General features: G+C 37.8%; 1 protein-coding gene across 5 annotated transcripts in view; it reads left to right on the top strand.

The window, feature by feature from the left end:
* LOC137424922 (SID1 transmembrane family member 1) overlaps positions 1-20,691 on the top strand; it is a 132,406-nt gene that overhangs the window by 24,098 nt on the left and 87,617 nt on the right. For all 5 annotated transcript variants that reach the window (XM_068112823.2, XM_078776074.1, XM_078776073.1 and 2 more), the window contains 2 exons: positions 4,746-4,814; positions 5,067-5,142. In XM_068112823.2, coding sequence (XP_067968924.2) covers positions 4,746-4,814; positions 5,067-5,142 — 145 coding nt within the window. The remainder of the gene's footprint in view (positions 1-4,745; positions 4,815-5,066; positions 5,143-20,691) is intronic.

Here is a 20,691-nt window from a genome sequence, read left to right as displayed (position 1 = left end):
GTGAAATTTTGGTTGCTTTATTTTTAAGTGATAACTGTGCCCGGGGGGAACGGATAATGTGGGGGGGGTTGAGTTATCTGGTTTATTTCTCCAAATTGGCCGGCAAAGAAAGTTTTCGCTGGGTTCAAACTTTCTTTCTTGAAGGGGGGGAGTGTTACATATTTATGTGAATGTATGTGAATTACCATTCAGGTCTTTGCTTATCCGTGTGTAGTATATTAAGTTGTGGTGTAGTTGTTGTGGTTGGAGGGTCAGGAGCCCTTCGGAACCAGTGGCCGGAAACGGAAGTGGCCGGAAACGGGAGAAGAAAAGACACGAGGAGAAAAGGACGGGGATTCTTCTTCCTCGCCCCGCGACGACGAGAAGGTGGAATCGACCTTGCGCTGCGCGGAACAAAGAGGCGTTCCGAAACCCGTTTGGCGAGAGGAGTTACCTGGACGCGTAATTACCTTTTGACACGTCAAGTCCCCGTGAGTTCGTGCACGGAACCAAGCGGTCGCACGTGGGGCCGCGCGCGCGCGTTGCAAACCGCTCTTGGTTTGGCCCCGTCTACAAGGACGCGTACGGGTCGCACGTTGAGCCTCGCTCGCGTTGCAAACCGCGTTTGGTTTTTGCCCCGTCTACAAGGACGCGTACGGGTCGCACGTGGAGCCTCGCTCGCGTTGCAAACCGCGTTTGGTTTTGCCCCGTTGCTTGGCAAGGAGGTGCGCTGCAACAGCTGTCCCCGGTACGAGACGGCACGTTGGAGCACGTCCGCCCGGGGTTCGTTCAACCGCCCGTGTGCGGAGACGAGAGACATTGTGGGAGACATTGACCACGGAGGGAGTCAGGAGTGGGGCTCACGTGAGGAATATATAAGATGGCCATCTTAGAGTTTGTGTAGATGAGTATACCTTTGTAATATTGGCTGTGCATTGTTGATGGTTGTTGATTGCTCAAAGAATATATTATTGATTATTCCGGATCCTTGGTGTGGGGTTTCTTCTTGACCGGAATTCATATTGATTGCGTTACGAAAGCGAATAAACCATATATCTTTCTGGCGGGGTCCCTCCCACGGTCCGGGGGATCACCCAGACCAGGTAGTTACCGGGAGGACCACGTAACACATGGGTAATGAACGTAGAGCAGCAACGAAGGTTGGAAAGGGTGGAAATGCGAATGGTTCGACGGATGTGCGGAGTATCGTTGAGAGAGAGGAAGACAAATGATGAATTGCGAAAGATGATGGGAATAGAGCCTGTGATTGATGCTGTGAAGAGGAACAGGTTGAGATGGTTTGGTCATGTGTTGAGGAAGGATGAAAGTGACTGGTTGAGAAGAGTGATGGAAATGAATGTAGAAGGAAGTAGAGGACGGGGAAGACCGAGAAAGACTTGGCTAAAGATGGTGGAAGAAGAAATGCGGGCAAGGGGGTTAACAAGGGGAGATGCAGAAAATAGGGAAAAATGGAGAAGATTGTCATGGGGCCCGCAAGGCTAACCCCCGCTCTAGCAGGGAAAATGGCCTTTAAAATGCATGTTGTTGTTGTTTTACGGGCTTTGCCAGTTGCTTTAAGGATTACCGTTGATTATGACGGGAAATAGCTCTCATGCCTTAAATTGGGCTTATGGGGTTTATTAAGAAAATGGGGAAAATATAGGGAAAAACCTAGCTAACCCCTCGCAATGCAATTTGTTTTGCTAGACTTCACTAGACAAAGTGTAAGGACTACTCGAATGAATATTTACGAGATAACTAACCTCGGGACCTCTATGTTGTTTGCAATTACATTCAGGGCCGGTTCACAGAGCCACAGCAATGTCATTAAAAGAGTAAACTATTTTCCAAATGAAATGATGAACAATTGATTTAAAAAAAAAAATACTAATCCATTGTATTGATCTTCCTTTTATGTGAGACATTATTCTTTATAAGCACATGTCATTATTTCATGATGTTATTGTTCATCAAGTGTGATAATATGTGGTTAACTAAAACGGCACTTGGTAGGGCACATACCTCCACCAGGTTGAACAGTTTACCTTTTGTATCCCACTGATAGGCCAGATCTGGATCCAGACATGAACCCAAATCGAATCGTTTGTTCCAGTCGCCAAACCAACTCATCCACCAAGTTTTGTCATAATCCGTCCACAACTTGAAATATCATGCGATATATCGTTGGTGAATAATCACTTTAAAAGTTTTTTTTAAAGACTATTTGATCCGGATCCATATTCGGATCTTCACCAAAATCTAATCGATTCGTCCTTATCACACAACCAACCTCTCTACCAAGTTTCGTCCGAATCCGTCCATAACTTTTTGAGATATCGTGCTATGCATTGGTCTTAGCCCTATCACTCAATGGTGAAGAATCACTTAAAATATTATAATAGCCGGATCCAGATCCGGATCTTCATCAAAATCTAATCATTTCGTCCTTGTAACATACATTACCACTCTGCCGAATTTCGTCCGAATCCGTCCACAACTTTTTGAGAAATCCTGTTCACAAAGAAACAGAGAAACAGACAAACAAACAGGGGTGAAAACATAACCCGTACCATAACCGTGTTACCTTAAGTAACAAGTTTGTTGTTTTACTTTCTGGTATATCTATCCACCAAGTCGACATTGAGCTGCAGCTTGTTCGTTTTAATGAAAATGTATCATTTTATGAAGTCCCGTGAATCTTTGAAAAATATCTCCAGGCTACACAGCATATTCTTGCAATGTGCTTACTTGAATATTGATATATGTGGGGAAATTATGTTTCCCAGACCAGGAATCGGACCCAGGTCCTCTGGAAAACCTTACCAGTGCTCTGCCATCTGAGCTATCTCAGGGCGACACTGACTGAGCATGCAATTTTCCCACACATATGATTGCCACTCTCAACTGAGCATTGATGGAAAGAGCATTCGGTGGTTTTTAGCCGCGTCGCAGTCGCTGGTCATAGAGTGCCCTCTGCTGTTGTTGTTGTTGTTCTTCTTGTTCTTCTTGTTCTTGTTCTTGCAGAGAAGATAAAACCTCAAAGCTCCACCCATTCTGGGAACCATAGCTCCACCCATTGTGGGAGAGGCTTCATATAAACAAATATCCACCATTTTATTAACTCGCATAGCTTTGAGGCCTGTTTTGTAGGCCCGTGGTGTCTTCCTCTCTCACACAGTTTTATTTCAAATCAAATTCGATATATCATTTCATTTTTCACAGTCGCTAACATAGTTTTAGACTCGGTTGAAAAAAAACGGGAAGAAAATCCGATGAAAGTTGCCCTTTATAGAACGAAATGAATTCTCAAAGGCCTGTAACTTCAAGTCCATTGAGATATATTTTGTTTAAATCGCGGCATGGTCAGTCATACACCGCCCGAAATAACAGACGGGAAAATGCCGAGATATATTAAAAATTCGTCCATTTGATGACAATCGTCACGATTAAATATTTAATTTATACGTCGTCACAATAATGTGGAGAGAGGAGCATAGCTTCGTTCACGTGTCGCCACACACGGGAAATTGCCGAGATATATATATTTTTTAAATCGCGGCATGGTCAGTCATACACCGCCTGAAATAACAGACGGGAAAATGCCGAGATATATTAAAAATTCGTCGCCACACACGGGAAATTGCCGAGATATATTTTCACTTTGCACAAAAATAACATCAAGTATTCGAATCAATAGGAATGTCCTGTGCCTATAACATCGACGTTATAGGCACAGCTGCATCTAGGCATTGTGTAACATCGACGCGGCTTTTGTTTTAATTAAAACTTTTTGTACTTTTAGTTGGAATAATTGACCTCAATTGGTAGTCTTGTCACCATCCATGAACTTTCAATTTGAATGTTGATATGATTTGGAAGGTACATCCGATTAAATTTCAAACTTTTTATTGATTAAGCTGTAATGTCCACAACTACTTTGCTGACTCCAACCATATAGTTTTGTTATACCTTGAAGAAGGGTTGATCACCAGCATGTAATGCTTTCCCAAAGACCGGAGCATCCAGGTGAAATTTCAGGTGATTTTAAAGCCTTAGTCTACTTCATTACCTCCGCCATCAAAGGTGGACAGAGGTTGTTTTCACCCCTGTTTGTTTGTCTATTTGTTTGTCTGTGAGCAGGGTATCTCAAAAGGTTGTGCACGGATTTGGACGAGACTTGGTGGACAGGGTTGAGGCTCGGTGTGTGACAGCAGGGACAAATTGATTATATTTTAATGAAGATCCGGTTCCAGATGCAAAATTTTTAGGTGATTCTTCACCATGGAGATATAGGGCCAAAAACGATATCTGCAGCAGAAATTAATCACATTGTTCCACGAGGACAGGCTCCTTAAAATGAAGAGGAGGAGGAGAAGAAAAAGGAGACGAAGTGGACGGATTATGACAAAACATGGTGGATCAGTTGGGTAGCTGACAAGAACAAGCGAATAGATTTTGGTTCAGGTCTGGATCCAGATCCGGCCTATCGGTGGAATACCTAACGTAAACTGTTCAGTCTGGCGGAGGTATGCGCTCCACCGAATGCTGTTCCAAGTTTTGAAAATCATGGCAAAAATAAACTTTCAATACCCTCGTATTATTCATGCTCTATTGTTCATACCTGGTATTTTTTGCTAATTGGACTTCCTGTTGAGGGCCTCTTCTCTTGGTGATCAATATATAACAATCATATATTTAACTGGAATTGACTTTGTCATGTAATATTCAGATGACGCCTTGCTGATGATGTTTTTCGATGTTCGTAGAACTGGCCAGAAGACGTAATGACTGAAGTTCACAAGACAATAACTACCAAAGCAGCCATTCCTGTTAAGGTAGCATCAACTTTTCTCAATCACTTTCTCATAAGTTTACTTGTGAAACAGATGGTTGAGGTAAAGCAGGTGGTTTTAATACCCGATTATGATACCAAATCCTGAGATGCTAGGGAATCTTGTTTCCTTGAAGTTGTTAGATCCCTTTTGTCCTGACATGAAACTTTGTCCTTTGCCTCATGTTTGGAATTGTATTTCTGAAAGAATACATGTTGATATTATTATGTTACAAATGATCTATTTTTGTTTCAGCATTCAAAGTTTGGTGGAATTGTTTTTCTGAATCTTCTTGTATTGCCAGATGATTCCGAATGTGGTTTTCTTGAAGGTGGGTTCTAATCTTTGAAATAAGGACTATCTATTTATTACATATGCATGGGAGTGGTGGGAGGTGTTCAGTTGTAAACATACAGGGAAGATGAGAAGGGGATGGGAGGTTAAATTTCAGCATGACATCTATATGGATTATGGATTATTTTATTGTGTAGTTTTCTTTCTAAATTTGTTTATTTTTTTTCCGTTTTAATCTATTTTTACATATTTTTTTCCTTAAGTCAGTCCTTGGAATTGGCCATTGTAAGAATGATGGATGGAGGAGGGAAGCATTGAACACTACAAGTAACAAAGCAGAGAATTTGGTTGGATATGGGTAAATGATCAGGCTTTGGGAAAAAAGTGACTATGTCTCAAAACCCTTCTCAAATACACCACACTGCACATGTTCCAAATTTATAACGCTCCATAGTGGAGATAGAACTGTGTAAGGTAGCATGAACCACGTGCGAGTAAGAAGCCAATCTCGATGTATTTAAGTTGGGGAAAACTGTGAGCTTAAGATCGTTTATATGTCTTCACACGGGGGTGGAGCTTGTGTTATCTAGATAGGGGTTAAGATTAGTTTCCCTGGTATGTGATTGCCCCCTGTGGTTTTTCTCTATGTTTTTATAACAAGGCGGCCATAAAAACCCTTGTTACACCAACACCAACAACAACAATCTTCCCCTGCAATCCCGAACATTCTCGATGGGCGAGTAAGCTGTGCCTTAATTAAGCCTCAAGCCAAGCAAAGCCAGCAGGCCACGCCCCGAAGTTCATCACTGATCGTGGTGAGATGGGATGATCCGACGGAGCTCGGGCATTCGACAAAGTGTGACGTCAGAGAGAGAAGGTTTGAGCAGGAGAGGAGGAAGAATAATCGCTCAGTCTCTCTCTTGTTCTAGCTTTGGTCTGAGGCGGTCGGTTTTGTCTTGGGTGCGCTCGTGAAGAGAGCTTTTCGGAGCTTTGGAACTTTTGCAACGTTGGATGAGGGGGTGTTGTTGACTGTGGTGATTTTCGGGGGAGGAGAGAGCCGTATCTCGATTAGTGGTGGAAGTGAGGAAGGGCTGGTTGGCTGCTTGCTCATGCCTTGGCGTTTTCGGCACCATTTGTTGGAGCATTTCACGCGCGGGTGGATGAACGGACTGCCACGACCATCAAGCTTCCTGGCGTAGCTTGGACCAGAGCTGAGTACTGGCTGCCTCAACAAAATAACTTATTTTCTTTTATCATTCCGTTGTTGTGTATTTGTGTCAGCGCGGAGGGTTCCTCGAAGTAGCGAATTTTTATTTTACCTCAACATTTACTTTGACATTTTATTATTTGCTTTAATTTCATTAAATTCATTATTGTGCATTTCATTTGTTGTGTTGTTTATTTGTTCTGTGTATTTCGGATAAAACCCTGTGAGCTCTTTGCAGATAAGCACTTTGGTTCCTTCACCCGCGCACAGCGGACCAACTGCCAGTTTCGGGGAATTTGCCTTGGCAGTAAGATCGATTGGTCATTCGTCACCCTTCGGTGTTAACCGTTTAGGCTGACAGGACAAAAAAAATAATATATATATATATATATATATATATATATATTGTTGCGGATATGAGGATTGCATTTTTTTGATTGTGTTGTATTATATTGGAGATGGTGATGAACATTGTTGGATATGGTCCCTCCTGCCTCCAGAGTTGTATAAAGGTAAAAAGGGCGTCTCGGTAATTAGTCCAAAAGCATACACGTCAGCTAATCATAGAATACCCTTGTTCAGTAGCTTATATCTTATTATGTGTCTTAGAGTAAGGCTGTGTCTCCCATTAACTTAAATACTCCATTGCACCAAGTGAAAAAGATAGATTCCCTTCATTCCCATTCCCAAAAACCTCCATTTCCCCTTTCGTCAATTGCCATTCGCATTGCCAACCAACAATTGCCGCCATTGGCCACGAGGCATTGTTGGGGAAGAAAGGCGGGTCCCCACCTCGTCATAGAGGGGAGGAGTGAGTCAGCCCCACTCAACCAACCACGAACAAGGGGTTGGACTTGGAGAGGGTGTGGAGAGAAACATCAAGGAGGTTCGCGAAGGTTGAGGGGCGGGGCCTATATAACCCGCAGCTGGGGCGTTCCAAAGGGGCAGATGAGCTTTTACGGGATGAGCTACGACAAGAGCGGAGTGTGTGGTTTTTTTGGTCAGAGCTGGGTTGGTCGTCAGTGGTGGCCAGTGTTTGCGTAGAGTGGAGGGGTTGCGTTGAGTTGTCGGTGGTGAGGAAGAGTTGGACTAAGCAAGAGAGAAAGAGTCCTCGAGTTAGTGAGAGAGGGAGAGAGGACCCGTCACGCCAGACCCCCCCACCAGCAGCGTTGGCTTGGCTCCACCAAGCAGCTCCGACCCGCTACCCCGTGCACACGACAGGATCGGTGGCATCGGCGGCCGTCGAGGTCCAGCCCGACGTCCCGTGCGTGATCAAACTCCAGCCAGCTCCGTGCCTTCCTCCAGCCACCCACCTCCTGTCATTCCTGCCTGCAATTTCCATCCATTTGCGTACGTGAGTTTGTTTTGTTCGTGCTGTCCTGGGTAGTAACAATAAGTCTGTATAAGCTAAAGATTTCACTGTGTCACCTGCGTCTCATGTCCCTATAAATAAACGTGACTGCTTTCTGTTTGCTTATGTGTGTAAATAATAAACAATAAACCCAGTTACTCTTCTGTACGTCTTCTTCCTCTTTGCATTCGGTCGCTTTAGAGTTTTCCCGATTGAATAGCGGTGGCGCGATCCGGCCAAAGTTTGGGGTAAATCGGGTTTTAGTTAGGGGAATAACTGTTCGGTCGCGGAGCCTCCGCTCGGCAAACATACCATCTTTAACCGCGTACCGTAACAATATATATATATATACTACTGTGTTCAAAAAGTATCCGACCTTTATTTTTCGTGCGTAAAAAAGAAGAAGCTAGGGAGGCGTTGATTGGTGCACGTATGTAGGCGATCTTAATGCGCACGCGTGAATTTTTTCCCACCTGCAGAAGCTGTCATTCGACGGCAGACCGCCGATGAGTGAGGACATGTAAGCGAGCGCCGTCGGATTTTCGTTTTTGAGAAAATGACGGAAAAACTTGAACAACGCTACTGCATCAAATTTTGTGTTTTTTGGCCTCGGGGATGTTGGATGCTTCCATTGTGATGACTGCAACTTGGTTTCTGGGTCGTACCCATAAACCCAGGACTCATCGCCAGTGATCACTGTGTTGAGGAAGCTGGGATCGCTGTTCACAGTCTCCAGCATGTCCTGTGCGATCTCCAAACGGAGTTGCTTCTGCTCAATCATTAGCAGCTTTGGTACGAACTTCGCTGAGATTCTCCTGAAGCCCAAATCCTCCTTCATAATGGAATGAACGGTGTTGAATCTTGCAGATCGTTTCCACTTGGGAATCGCCAAGCTTTACACAAAATTTGATGCAGTAGCGTTGTTCACGTTTTTCCGTCATTTTCTCAAAAACGAAAATCCGACGGCGCTCGCTTACATGTCCTCACTCATCGGCGGTCTGCCGTCGAATGACAGCTTCTGCAGGTGGGAAAAAATTCACGCGTGCGCATTAGGATCGCCTACATACGTGCACCAATCAACGCCTCCCTAGCTTCTTTTTTTTTACGCACGAAAAATAAAGGTCGGATACTTTTTGAACACACTACGTATGTACTAGTATGGAACAGTTTCCTATGGATGTATATATATTGGATATATATTGTTGTATGGCAACAGTTTATTCGATGGTGCAGCTTCGTGAGCGTGCCAAATTCTGAAGCCTCAGCCTGGAATCAGATGTGATTATATCTTCTTTATTTATGAGACATCCTATGGATGTAAATTAACATTCTGCTTACCCTGTGCATTGCACATCATGTGCAGCGAATTTCACCTCCCTGCACCTTGTATTTATTGTTCACCGCTCCTTTCCTATGCCATCTCCAGGCATTGCAAATCGTCATTGCCGGGCACCAAAGGGGGCTCGGCAGTGACGCACGCTGAAAGACAGTACTCAGTTTTCACTCTGGTTTCTTGTTGTACACCGCTCCTTTCCTATGCCATCTCCAGGCATTGCAAATCGTCATTGCCGGGCACCGAAGGGGGCTCGGCAGTGACGCACGCTGAAAGAGAGTACTCAGTTTTCACTCTGGTTGTTTGTTTGTTTGTTTTCTTGTTGTACACCGCTCCTTTCCTATGCCATCTCCAGGCATTGCAAATCGTCATTGCCGGGCACCGAAGGGGGCTCGGCAGTGACGCACGCTGAAAGAGAGTACTCAGTTTTCACTCTGGTTGTTTGTTTGTTTTCTTTCTTGTTTGTTGTACACCGCTCCTTTCCTATGCCATCTCCAGGCATTGCAAATCGTCATTGCCGGGCACCAAAGGGGGCTCGGCAGTGACGCACGCTGAAAGAGAGTACTCAGTTTTCACTCTGGTTTCTTGGTTTCTTGTTTGTTTTCTTTCTTGTTTGTTTTCTTTCTTGTTTTCTTTCTTGGTTGTCCGGACGATATCTCAGCCATCCTTTGAGCTAGAAAGCTGAAATTTCGGCACAAGAGTGAGCAAGTCCTTTGTCAAAAACGGTATTTTTTTTTTTGATTAATCAGTTATTTAATTATTAGCGATTAATTCAGTACTTATTTAATTAATCAAATTTCCTTTCTCTTCTGACCATTAACTCAGGCACCTTTTGAGTAAGGAAGCTGATATTTGGACATGCCAATGACCAGGTGATTTGGCTGCAAAGGATGTTTTTGATTTATTAATTAATCAATTAATCGATTAATTATTTAATTATTCGATTAATGACCAAAAAATTTTTTTTTTCTAAAGTTACAGATTCTGATGAAATAGTGGTAGTTTATGTGTTCTCTGACCAAATTGATTAATAATTTAATTTTTTTATGATTATTATTTATTTATTTTCATTATTAATCATTTATTTATTTTCTTTCTCATTTGGCCAATATCTCAGGCACCTTTTGAGCTGGGAAGCTAATATTTGGACATGAGTGACCAAGTGATGTGGCTATCAAGGATATTTTTGATTTATTGATTAATCATTTCATCTATTAATTATTTATTGATTAATCGATTAATTATTTATTGAGTAATCAATTAATTATTTAATTTTTTATAAATGACTTATTTAATTAAATTTCTAAAAGATACATCTTCGGATGAAGCACTAGTGGTTTCGTTATGCGATTAGCCAATTGATTATGAAAATATTTTGTGATAATCTTTTATTGATTTTAATTATACAATTAATCAATCAATTAGTGTACACCTCTCCCTCCCAATGCAGCCTCAATGAGCTGCACTGCGGTATTGCCGGGCGCCGGAGGCGCCCCGGCAATGCCGCGCTGCAGCATATTTAATTATTTGGCATGGGGCGGTGTACTTTGAATGTATGTGTTCTTGTTGTACACCGCTCCTTTCCTATGCCACCTCCAGGCATTGCAAATCGTCATTGCCGGGCACCGAAGGGGGCTTGGCAGTGACGCACGCTGAAAGAGAGTACTCAGTTTTCACTCTGGTTTCTTGTTTGTTTGTTTTCTTGTTTCCTTGGTTGTCCGGACGATATCTCAGCCATCCTTTGAGCTAGGAAGCTGAAATTTCGGCACAATAGTGAGCAAGTCCTTTGTCAAAAACGGTATTTTTTGTTTTTTGATTAATCAATTAATTGAGGAGTTATTTAATTATTAGCGTTTAATTAAGTACTTATTTAATTAATTAAATTTCATTTCTCTTCTGACCATTATTAACTCAGGCACCTTTTGAGTTAGGAAGCTGATATTTGGACATGCCAATGACCAGGTGATTTGGCTGCAAAGGATATTTTTGATTTATTAATTAATCAATTAATCGATTAATTATTTAATTATTCGATTAATGACAAAAAAATTTTTTTTTTTAAAGTTACAGATTCTGATGAAATAGTGGTAGTTTATGTGTTCTCTGACCAAATTGATTAATAATTTAATTTTTTTATGATTATTATTTATTTATTTTCATTATTAATCATTTATTTATTTTCTTTCTTGTTTTCTTTCTTGTTTGTTTGTCCAGACGATATCTCAGCCATCCTTTGAGCTAGGAAGCTGAAATTTCGGCACAATACTGAGCAAGTCCTTTGTCAAAAACGGTATTTTTTTTTTTTGATTAATCAATAAATTGAGGAGTTATTTAATTATTAGCGATTAATTAAGTACTTATTTAATTAATCAAATTTCCTTTCTCTTCTGACCATTAACTCAGGCACCTTTTGAGTTAGGAAGCTGACATTTGGACATGCCAATGACCAGGTGATTTGGCTGCAAAGGATATTTTTGATTTATTAATTAATCAATTAATCGATTAATTATTTAATTATTTGATTAATGACCAAAAAAATTTTTTTTTTAAAGTTACAGATTCTGATGAAATAGTGGTAGTTTATGTGTTCTCTGACCAAATTGATTAATAATTTAATTTTTTTATGATTATTATTTATTTATTTTCATTATTAATCATTTATTTATTTTCTTTCTCATTTGGCCAATATCTCAGGCACCTTTTGAGCTGGGAAGCTAATATTTGGACATGAGTGACCAAGTGATGTGGCTATCAAGGATATTTTTGATTTATTGATTAATCATTTCATCTATTAATTATTTATTGATTAATCGATTAATTATTTATTGAGTAATCAATTAATTATTTAATTTTTTATAAATGACTTATTTAATTAAATTTCTAAAAGATACATCTTCGGATGAAGCACTAGTGGTTTAGTTATGCGATTAGCCAATTGATTATGAAAATATTTTGTGATAATATTTTATTGATTTTAATTATACAATTAATCAATCAATTAGTGTACACCTCTCCCTCCCAATGCAGCCTCAATGAGCTGCACTGCGGTATTGCCGGGCGCCGGAGGCGCCCCGGCAATGCCGCGCTGCAGCATATTTAATTATTTGGCATGGGGCGGTGTACTTTGAATGTATCTGTACTTGTTTGTTTTCTTTCTTGGTTGTCCGGACGATATCTCAGCCATCCTTTGAGCTAGGAAGCTGAAATTTCGGCACAATAGTGAGCAAGTCCTTTGTCAAAAACGGTATTTTTTTTTTGATTAATCAATAAATTGAGGAGTTATTTAATTATTAGCGATTAATTAAGTACTTTTTTAATTAATCAAATTTCCTTTCTCTTCTGACCATTAACTCAGGCACCTTTTGAGTTAGGAAGCTGACATTTGGACATGCCAATGACCAGGTGATTTGGCTGCAAAGGATATTTTTGATTTATTAATTAATCAATTAATCGATTAATTATTTAATTATTCGATTAATGACCCCAAAAAAAATTTTTTTTTTAAGTTACAGATTCTGATGAAATAGTGGTAGTTTATGTGTTCTCTGACCAAATTGATTAATAATTTAATTTTTTTATGATTATTGTACACCGCTCCTTTCCTATGCCATCTCCAGGCATTGCAAATCGTCATTGCTGGGCACCAAAGGGGGCTCGGCAGTGACGCACGCTGAAAGGGAGTACTCAGTTTTCACTCTGGTTTCTTGCTTTCTTGCTTTCTTGCTTTCTTGGTTGTCCGGGCAATATCTCAGCCATCCTTTGAGCTAGGAAGCTGAAATTTCGGCACAATAGTGAGCAAGTGCTTCGTCAAAAACGGTATTTTTTGTTTTTTGATTAATCAATTAATTGAGGAGTTATTTAATTATTAGCGATTAATGAAGTACTTATTTAATTAATCAAATTTCCTTTCTCTTCTGACCATTAACTCAGGCACCTTTTGAGTTAGGAAGCTGATATTTGGACATGCCAATGACCAGGTGATTTGGCTGCAAAGGATATTTTTGATTTATTAATTAATCAATTAATCGATTAATTATTTAATTATTTGATTAATGACAAAAAAATTTTTTTTTTTAAAGTTACAGATTCTGATGAAATAGTGGTAGTTTATGTGTTCTCTGACCAAATTGATTAATAATTTAATTTTTTTATGATTATTATTTATTTATTTTCATTATTAATCATTTATTTATTTTCTTTCTCATTTGGCCAATATCTCAGGCACCTTTTGAGCTGGGAAGCTAATATTTGGACATGAGTGACCAAGTGATGTGGCTATCAAGGATATTTTTGATTTATTGATTAATCATTTCATCTATTAATTATTTAATGATTAATCGATTAATTATTTATTGAGTAATCAATTAATTATTTATTTTTTTATAAATGACTTATTTAATTAAATTTCTAAAAGATACATCTTCGGATGAAGCACTAGTGGTTTAGTTATGCGATTAGCCAATTGATTATGAAAATATTTTGTGATAATCTTTTCTTGATTTTAATTATACAATTAATCAAGCAAGTAGTGTACACCTCTCCCTCCCAATGCAGCCTCAATGAGCTGCACTGCGGTATTGCCGGGCGCCGGAGGCACCCCGGCAATGCCGCGCTGTAGGATATTTAATTATTTGGCATGGGGGCGGTGTACTTTGAATGTATGTGTACTTGTTGTACACCGCTCCTTTCCTATGCCATCTCCAGGCATTGCAAATCGTCATTGCCGGGCACCAAAGGGGGCTCGGCAGTGACGCACGCTGAAAGAGAGTACTCAGTTTTCACTCTGGTTTCTTGTTGTACACCGCTCCTTTCCTATGCCATCTCCAGGCATTGCAAATCGTCATTGCTGGGCACCGAAGGGGGCTCGGCAGTGACGCACGCTGAAAGAGAGTACTCAGTTTTCACTCTGGTTTCTTGTTTGTTTGTTTTCTTGTTTGTTTTCTTTCTTGTTTCCTTGGTTGTCCGGACGATATCTCAGCCATCCTTTGAGCTAGGAAGCTGAAATTTCGGCACAAGAGTGAGCAAGTCCTTTGTCAAAAACGGTATTTTTTTTTTTGATTAATCAATAAATTGAGGAGTTATTTAATTATTAGCGATTAATTAAGTACTTATTTAATTAATCAAATTTCCTTTCTCTTCTGACCATTAACTCAGGCACCTTTTGAGTTAGGAAGCTGATATTTGGACATGCCAATGATCAGGTGATTTGGCTGCAAAGGATATTTTTGATTTATTAATTAATCAATTAATCGATTAATTATTTAATTATTCGATTCATGACAAATTTTTTTTTTTTTTAAAGTTACAGATTCTGATGAAATAGTGGTAGTTTATGTGTTCTCTGACCAAATTGATTAATAATTTAATTTTTTTATGATTATTATTTATTTATTTTCATTATTAATCATTTATTTATTTTCTTTCTCATTTGGCCAATATCTCAGGCACCTTTTGAGCTGGGAAGCTAATATTTGGACATGAGTGACCAAGTGATGTGGCTTTCAAGGATATTTTTGATTTATTGATTAATCATTTCATCTATTAATTATTTATTGATTAATCGATTAATTATTTATTGAGTAATCAATTAATTATTTAATTTTTTATAAATGACTTATTTAATTAAATTTCTAAAAGATACATCTTCGGATGAAGCACTAGTGGTTTAGTTATGCGATTAGCCAATTGATTATGAAAATATTTTGTGATAATCTTTTATTGATTTTAATTATACAATTAATCAATCAATTAGTGTACACCTCTCCCTCCCAATGCAGCCTCAATGAGCTGCACTGCGGTATTGCCAGGCGCCGGAGGCGCCCCGGCATAGCCGCGCTGCAGCATATTTAATTATTTGGCATGGGGCGGTGTACTTTGAATGTATGTGTACTTGTTGTACACCGCTCCTTTCCTATGCCATCTCCAGGCATTGCAAATCGTCATTGCCGGGCACCAAAGGGGGCTCGGCAGTGACGCACGCTGAAAGAGAGTACTCAGTTTTCACTCTGGTTTCTTGTTGTACACCGCTCCTTTCCTATGCCATCTCCAGGCATTGCAAATCGTCATTGCTGGGCACCGAAGGGGGCTCGGCAGTGACGCACGCTGAAAGAGAGTACTCAGTTTTCACTCTGGTTTCTTGTTTGTTTGTTTTCTTGGTTGTTTTCTTGTTTGTTTTCTTTCTTGGTTGTCCGGACGATATCTCAGCCATCCTTTGAGCTAGGAAGCTGAAATTTCGGCACAGTAGTGAGCAAGTCCTTTGTCAAATACGGTATTTTTTGTTTTTTGAATAATCAATTAATTGAGGAGTTATTTAATTATTAGCGTTTAATTAAGTACTTATTTAATTAATTAAATTTCATTTCTCTTCTGACCATTATTAACTCAGGCACCTTTTGAGTTAGGAAGCTGATATTTGGACATGCCAATGACCAGGTGATTTGGCTGCAAAGGATATTTTTGATTTATTAATTAATCAATTAATCGATTAATTATTTAATTATTCGATTAATGACAAAAAAATTTTTTTTTTTAAAGTTACAGATTCTGATGAAATAGTGGTAGTTTATGTGTTCTCTGACCAAATTGATTAATAATTTAATTTTTTTATGATTATTATTTATTTATTTTCATTATTAATCATTTATTTATTTTCTTTCTCATTTGGCCAATATCTCAGGCACCTTTTGAGCTGGGAAGCTAATATTTGGACATGAGTGACCAAGTGATGTGGCTATCAAGGATATTTTTGATTTATTGATTAATCATTTCATCTATTAAGTATTTATTGATTAATCGATTAATTATTTATTGAGTAATCAATTAATTATTTAATTTTTTATAAATGACTTATTTAATTAAATTTCTAAAAGATACATCTTCGGATGAAGCACTAGTGCTTTAGGTATGCTATTAGCCAATTGATTAAGAAAATATTTTGTGATAATCTTTTATTGATTTTAATTATACAATTAATCAATCAATTAGTGTACACCTCTCCCTCCCAATGCAGCCTCAATGAGCTGCACTGCGGTATTGACGGGCGCCGGAGGCGCCCCGGCAATGCCGCTCTGTAGGATATTTAATTATTTGGCATGGGGGCGGTGTACTTTGAATGTATGTGTACTTGTTGTACACCGCTCCTTTCATATGCCATCTCCAGGCATTGAAAATCGTCATTGCCGGGCACCGAAGGGGGCTCGGCAGTGACGCACGCTGAAAGAGAGTACTCAGTTTTCACTCTGGTTTCTTTCTTGTTGTACACCGCTCCTTTCCTATGCCATCTCCAGGCATTGCAAATCGTCATTGCCGGGCACCAAAGGGGGCTCGGCAGTGACGCACGCTGAAAGAGAGTACTCAGTTTTCACTCTGGTTTCTTGTTTGTTTTCTTGTTTGTTTTCTTGCTTGTTGTACACCGCTCCTTTCCTATGCCATCTCCAGGCATTGCAAATCGTCATTGCCGGGCACCAAAGGGGGCTCGGCAGTGACGCACGCTGAAAGAGAGTACTCAGTTTTCACTCTGGTTTCTTGTTTGTTTTCTTGTTTGTTTTCTTGCTTGTTTGTTTGTTTTCTTGGTTGTCCGGACGATATCTCAGCCATCCTTTGAGCTAGGAAGCTGAAATTTCGGCACAGTAGTGAGCAAGTCCTTTGTCAAATACGGTATTTTTTGTTTTTTGAATAATCAATTAATTGAGGAGTTATTTAATTATTAGCGTTTAATTAAGTACTTATTTAATTAATTAAATTTCATTTCTCTTCTGACCATTATTAACTCAGGCACCTTTTGAGTTAGGAAGCTGATATTTGGACATGCCAATGACCAGGTGATTTGGCTGCAAAGGATATTTTTGATTTATTAATTAATCAATTAATCGATTAATTATTTAATTATTCGATTAATGACAAAAAAATTTTTTTTTTTAAAGTTACAGATTCTGATGAAATAGTGGTAGTTTATGTGTTCTCTGACCAAATAGATTAATAATTTAATTTTTTTATGATTATTATTTATTTATTTTCATTATTAATCATTTATTTATTTTCTTTCTCATTTGGCCAATATCTCAGGCACCTTTTGAGCTGGGAAGCTAATATTTGGACATGAGTGACCAAGTGATGTGGCTATCAAGGATATTTTTGATTTATTGATTAATCATTTCATCTATTAATTATTTATTGATTAATCGATTAATTATTTATTGAGTAATCAATTAATTATTTAATTTTTTATAAATGACTTATTTAATTAAATTTCTAAAAGATACATCTTCGGATGAAGCACTAGTGGTTTAGTTATGCGATTAGCCAATTGATTATGAAAATATTTTGTGATAATCTTTTATTGATTTTAATTATACAATTAATCAATCAATTAGTGTACACCCCTCCCTCCCAATGCAGCCTTAATGAGCTGCACTGCGGTATTGCCGGGCGCCAGAGGCGCCCCGGCAATGCCGCGCTGCAGCATATTTAATTATTTGGCATGGGGCGGTGTACTTTGAATGTATCTGTACTTGTTTGTTTGTTTGTTTGTTTGTTTTCTTGTTTGGTTGTCCGGGCGATATCTCAGCCATCCTTTGAGCTAGGAAGCTGAAATTTTGGCACAATAGTGAGAAAGTGCTTTGTCAAAAACGGTATTTTTTGTTTTTTGATTAATCAATAAATTGAGGAGTTATTTAATTATTAGCGATTAATTAAGTACTTATTTAATTAATTAAATTTCCTTTCTCTTCTGACCATTAACTCAGGCACCTTTTGAGTTAGGAAGCTGATATTTGGACATGCCAATGACCAGGTGATTTGGCTGCAAAGGATATTTTTGATTTATTAATTAATCAATTAATCGATTAATTATTTAATTATTCGATTAATGACCAAAAAAATTTTTTTTTTAAAGTTACCGATTCTGATGAAATAGTGGTAGTTTATGTGTTCTCTGACCAAATTGATTAATAATTTAATTTTTTTATGATTATTATTTATTTATTTTCATTATTTATCATTTATTTATTTTCTTTCTCATTTGGCCAATATCTCAGGCACCTTTTGAGCTGGGAAGCTAATATTTGGACGTGAGTGACCAAGTGATGTGGCTATCAAGGATATTTTTGATTTATTGATTGATCATTTCATCTATTAATTATTTATTGATTAATCGATTAATTATTTATTGAGTAATCAATTTTATTATTAAATTTTTTATAAATGACTTATTTAATTAAATTTCTAAAAGATACATCTTCGGATGAAGCACTAGTGGTTTAGTTATGCGATTAGCCAATTGATTATGAAAATATTTTGTGATAATCTTTTATTGATTTTAATTATACAATTAATCAATCAATTAGTGTACACCTCTCCCTCCCAATGCAGCCTCAATGAGCTGCACTGCGGTATTGCCGGGCGCCCGAGGCGCCCCGGCAATGCCGCGCTGCTGCATATTTAATTATTTGGCATGGGGCGGTGTACTTTGAATGTATGTGTACTTGTTTGTTTGTTTTCTTGGTTGTCCGGACGATATCTCAGCCATCCTTTGAGCTAGGAAGCTGAAATTTCGGCACAGTAGTGAGCAAGTCCTTTGTCAAATACGGTATTTTTTGTTTTTTGAATAATCAATTAATTGAGGAGTTATTTAATTATTAGCGTTTAATTAAGTACTTATTTAATTAATTAAATTTCATTTCTCTTCTGACCATTATTAACTCAGGCACCTTTTGAGTTAGGAAGCTGATATTTGGACATGCCAATGACCAGGTGATTTGGCTGCAAAGGATATTTTTGATTTATTAATTAATCAATTAATCGATTAATTATTTAATTATTCGATTAATGACAAAAAAATTTTTTTTTTTAAAGTTACAGATTCTGATGAAATAGTGGTAGTTTATGTGTTCTCTGACCAAATTGATTAATAATTTAATTTTTTTATGATTATTATTTATTTATTTTCATTATTAATCATTTATTTATTTTCTTTCTCATTTGGCCAATATCTCAGGCACCTTTTGAGCTGGGAAGCTAATATTTGGACATGAGTGACCAAGTGATGTGGCTATCAAGGATATTTTTGATTTATTGATTAATCATTTCATCTATTAATTATTTATTGATTAATCGATTAATTATTTATTGAGTAATCAATTAATTATTTAATTTTTTATAAATGACTTATTTAATTAAATTTCTAAAAGATACATCTTCGGATGAAGCACTAGTGGTTTAGTTATGCGATTAGCCAATTGATTATGAAAATATTTTGTGATAATCTTTTATTGATTTTAATTATACAATTAATCAATCAATTAGTGTACACCCCTCCCTCCCAATGCAGCCTTAATGAGCTGCACTGCGGTATTGCCGGGCGCCAGAGGCGCCCCGGCAATGCCGCGCTGCAGCATATTTAATTATTTGGCATGGGGCGGTGTACTTTGAATGTATCTGTACTTGTTTGTTTGTTTGTTTGTTTGTTTTCTTGTTTGGTTGTCCGGGCGATATCTCAGCCATCCTTTGAGCTAGGAAGCTGAAATTTTGGCACAATAGTGAGAAAGTGCTTTGTCAAAAACGGTATTTTTTGTTTTTTGATTAATCAATAAATTGAGGAGTTATTTAATTATTAGCGATTAATTAAGTACTTATTTAATTAATTAAATTTCCTTTCTCTTCTGACCATTAACTCAGGCACCTTTTGAGTTAGGAAGCTGATATTTGGACATGCCAATGACCAGGTGATTTGGCTGCAAAGGATATTTTTGATTTATTAATTAATCAATTAATCGATTAATTATTTAATTATTCGATTAATGACCAAAAAAATTTTTTTTTTAAAGTTACCGATTCTGATGAAATAGTGGTAGTTTATGTGTTCTCTGACCAAATTGATTAATAATTTAATTTTTTTATGATTATTATTTATTTATTTTCATTATTTATCATTTATTTATTTTCTTTCTCATTTGGCCAATATCTCAGGCACCTTTTGAGCTGGGAAGCTAATATTTGGACGTGAGTGACCAAGTGATGTGGCTATCAAGGATATTTTTGATTTATTGATTGATCATTTCATCTATTAATTATTTATTGATTAATCGATTAATTATTTATTGAGTAATCAATTTTATTATTAAATTTTTTATAAATGACTTATTTAATTAAATTTCTAAAAGATACATCTTCGGATGAAGCACTAGTGGTTTAGTTATGCGATTAGCCAATTGATTATGAAAATATTTTGTGATAATCTTTTATTGATTTTAATTATACAATTAATCAATCAATTAGTGTACACCTCTCCCTCCCAATGCAGCCTCAATGAGCTGCACTGCGGTATTGCCGGGCGCCCGAGGCGCCCCGGCAATGCCGCGCTGCTGCATATTTAATTATTTGGCATGGGGCGGTGTACTTTGAATGTATGTGTACTTGTTTGTTTTCTTGTTTGTTTTCTTGTTTGTTTGTTTTCTTTCTTGGTTGTCCGGACGATATCTCAGCCATCCTTTGAGCTAGGAAGCTGAAATTTCGGCACAGTAGTGAGCAAGTCCTTTGTCAAATACGGTATTTTTTGTTTTTTGAATAATCAATTAATTGAGGAGTTATTTAATTATTAGCGTTTAATTAAGTACTTATTTAATTAATTAAATTTCATTTCTCTTCTGACCATTATTAACTCAGGCACCTTTTGAGTTAGGAAGCTGATATTTGGACA

The sequence above is a fragment of the Myxine glutinosa genome, chromosome 4 (assembly GCF_964187855.1).
Source record: "Myxine glutinosa chromosome 4, kmMyxGlut1.1, whole genome shotgun sequence".
Classification (NCBI taxonomy): Eukaryota; Metazoa; Chordata; class Myxini; order Myxiniformes; family Myxinidae; genus Myxine; species Myxine glutinosa.
This window is presented reverse-complemented; position numbering and strand designations above follow the sequence as displayed.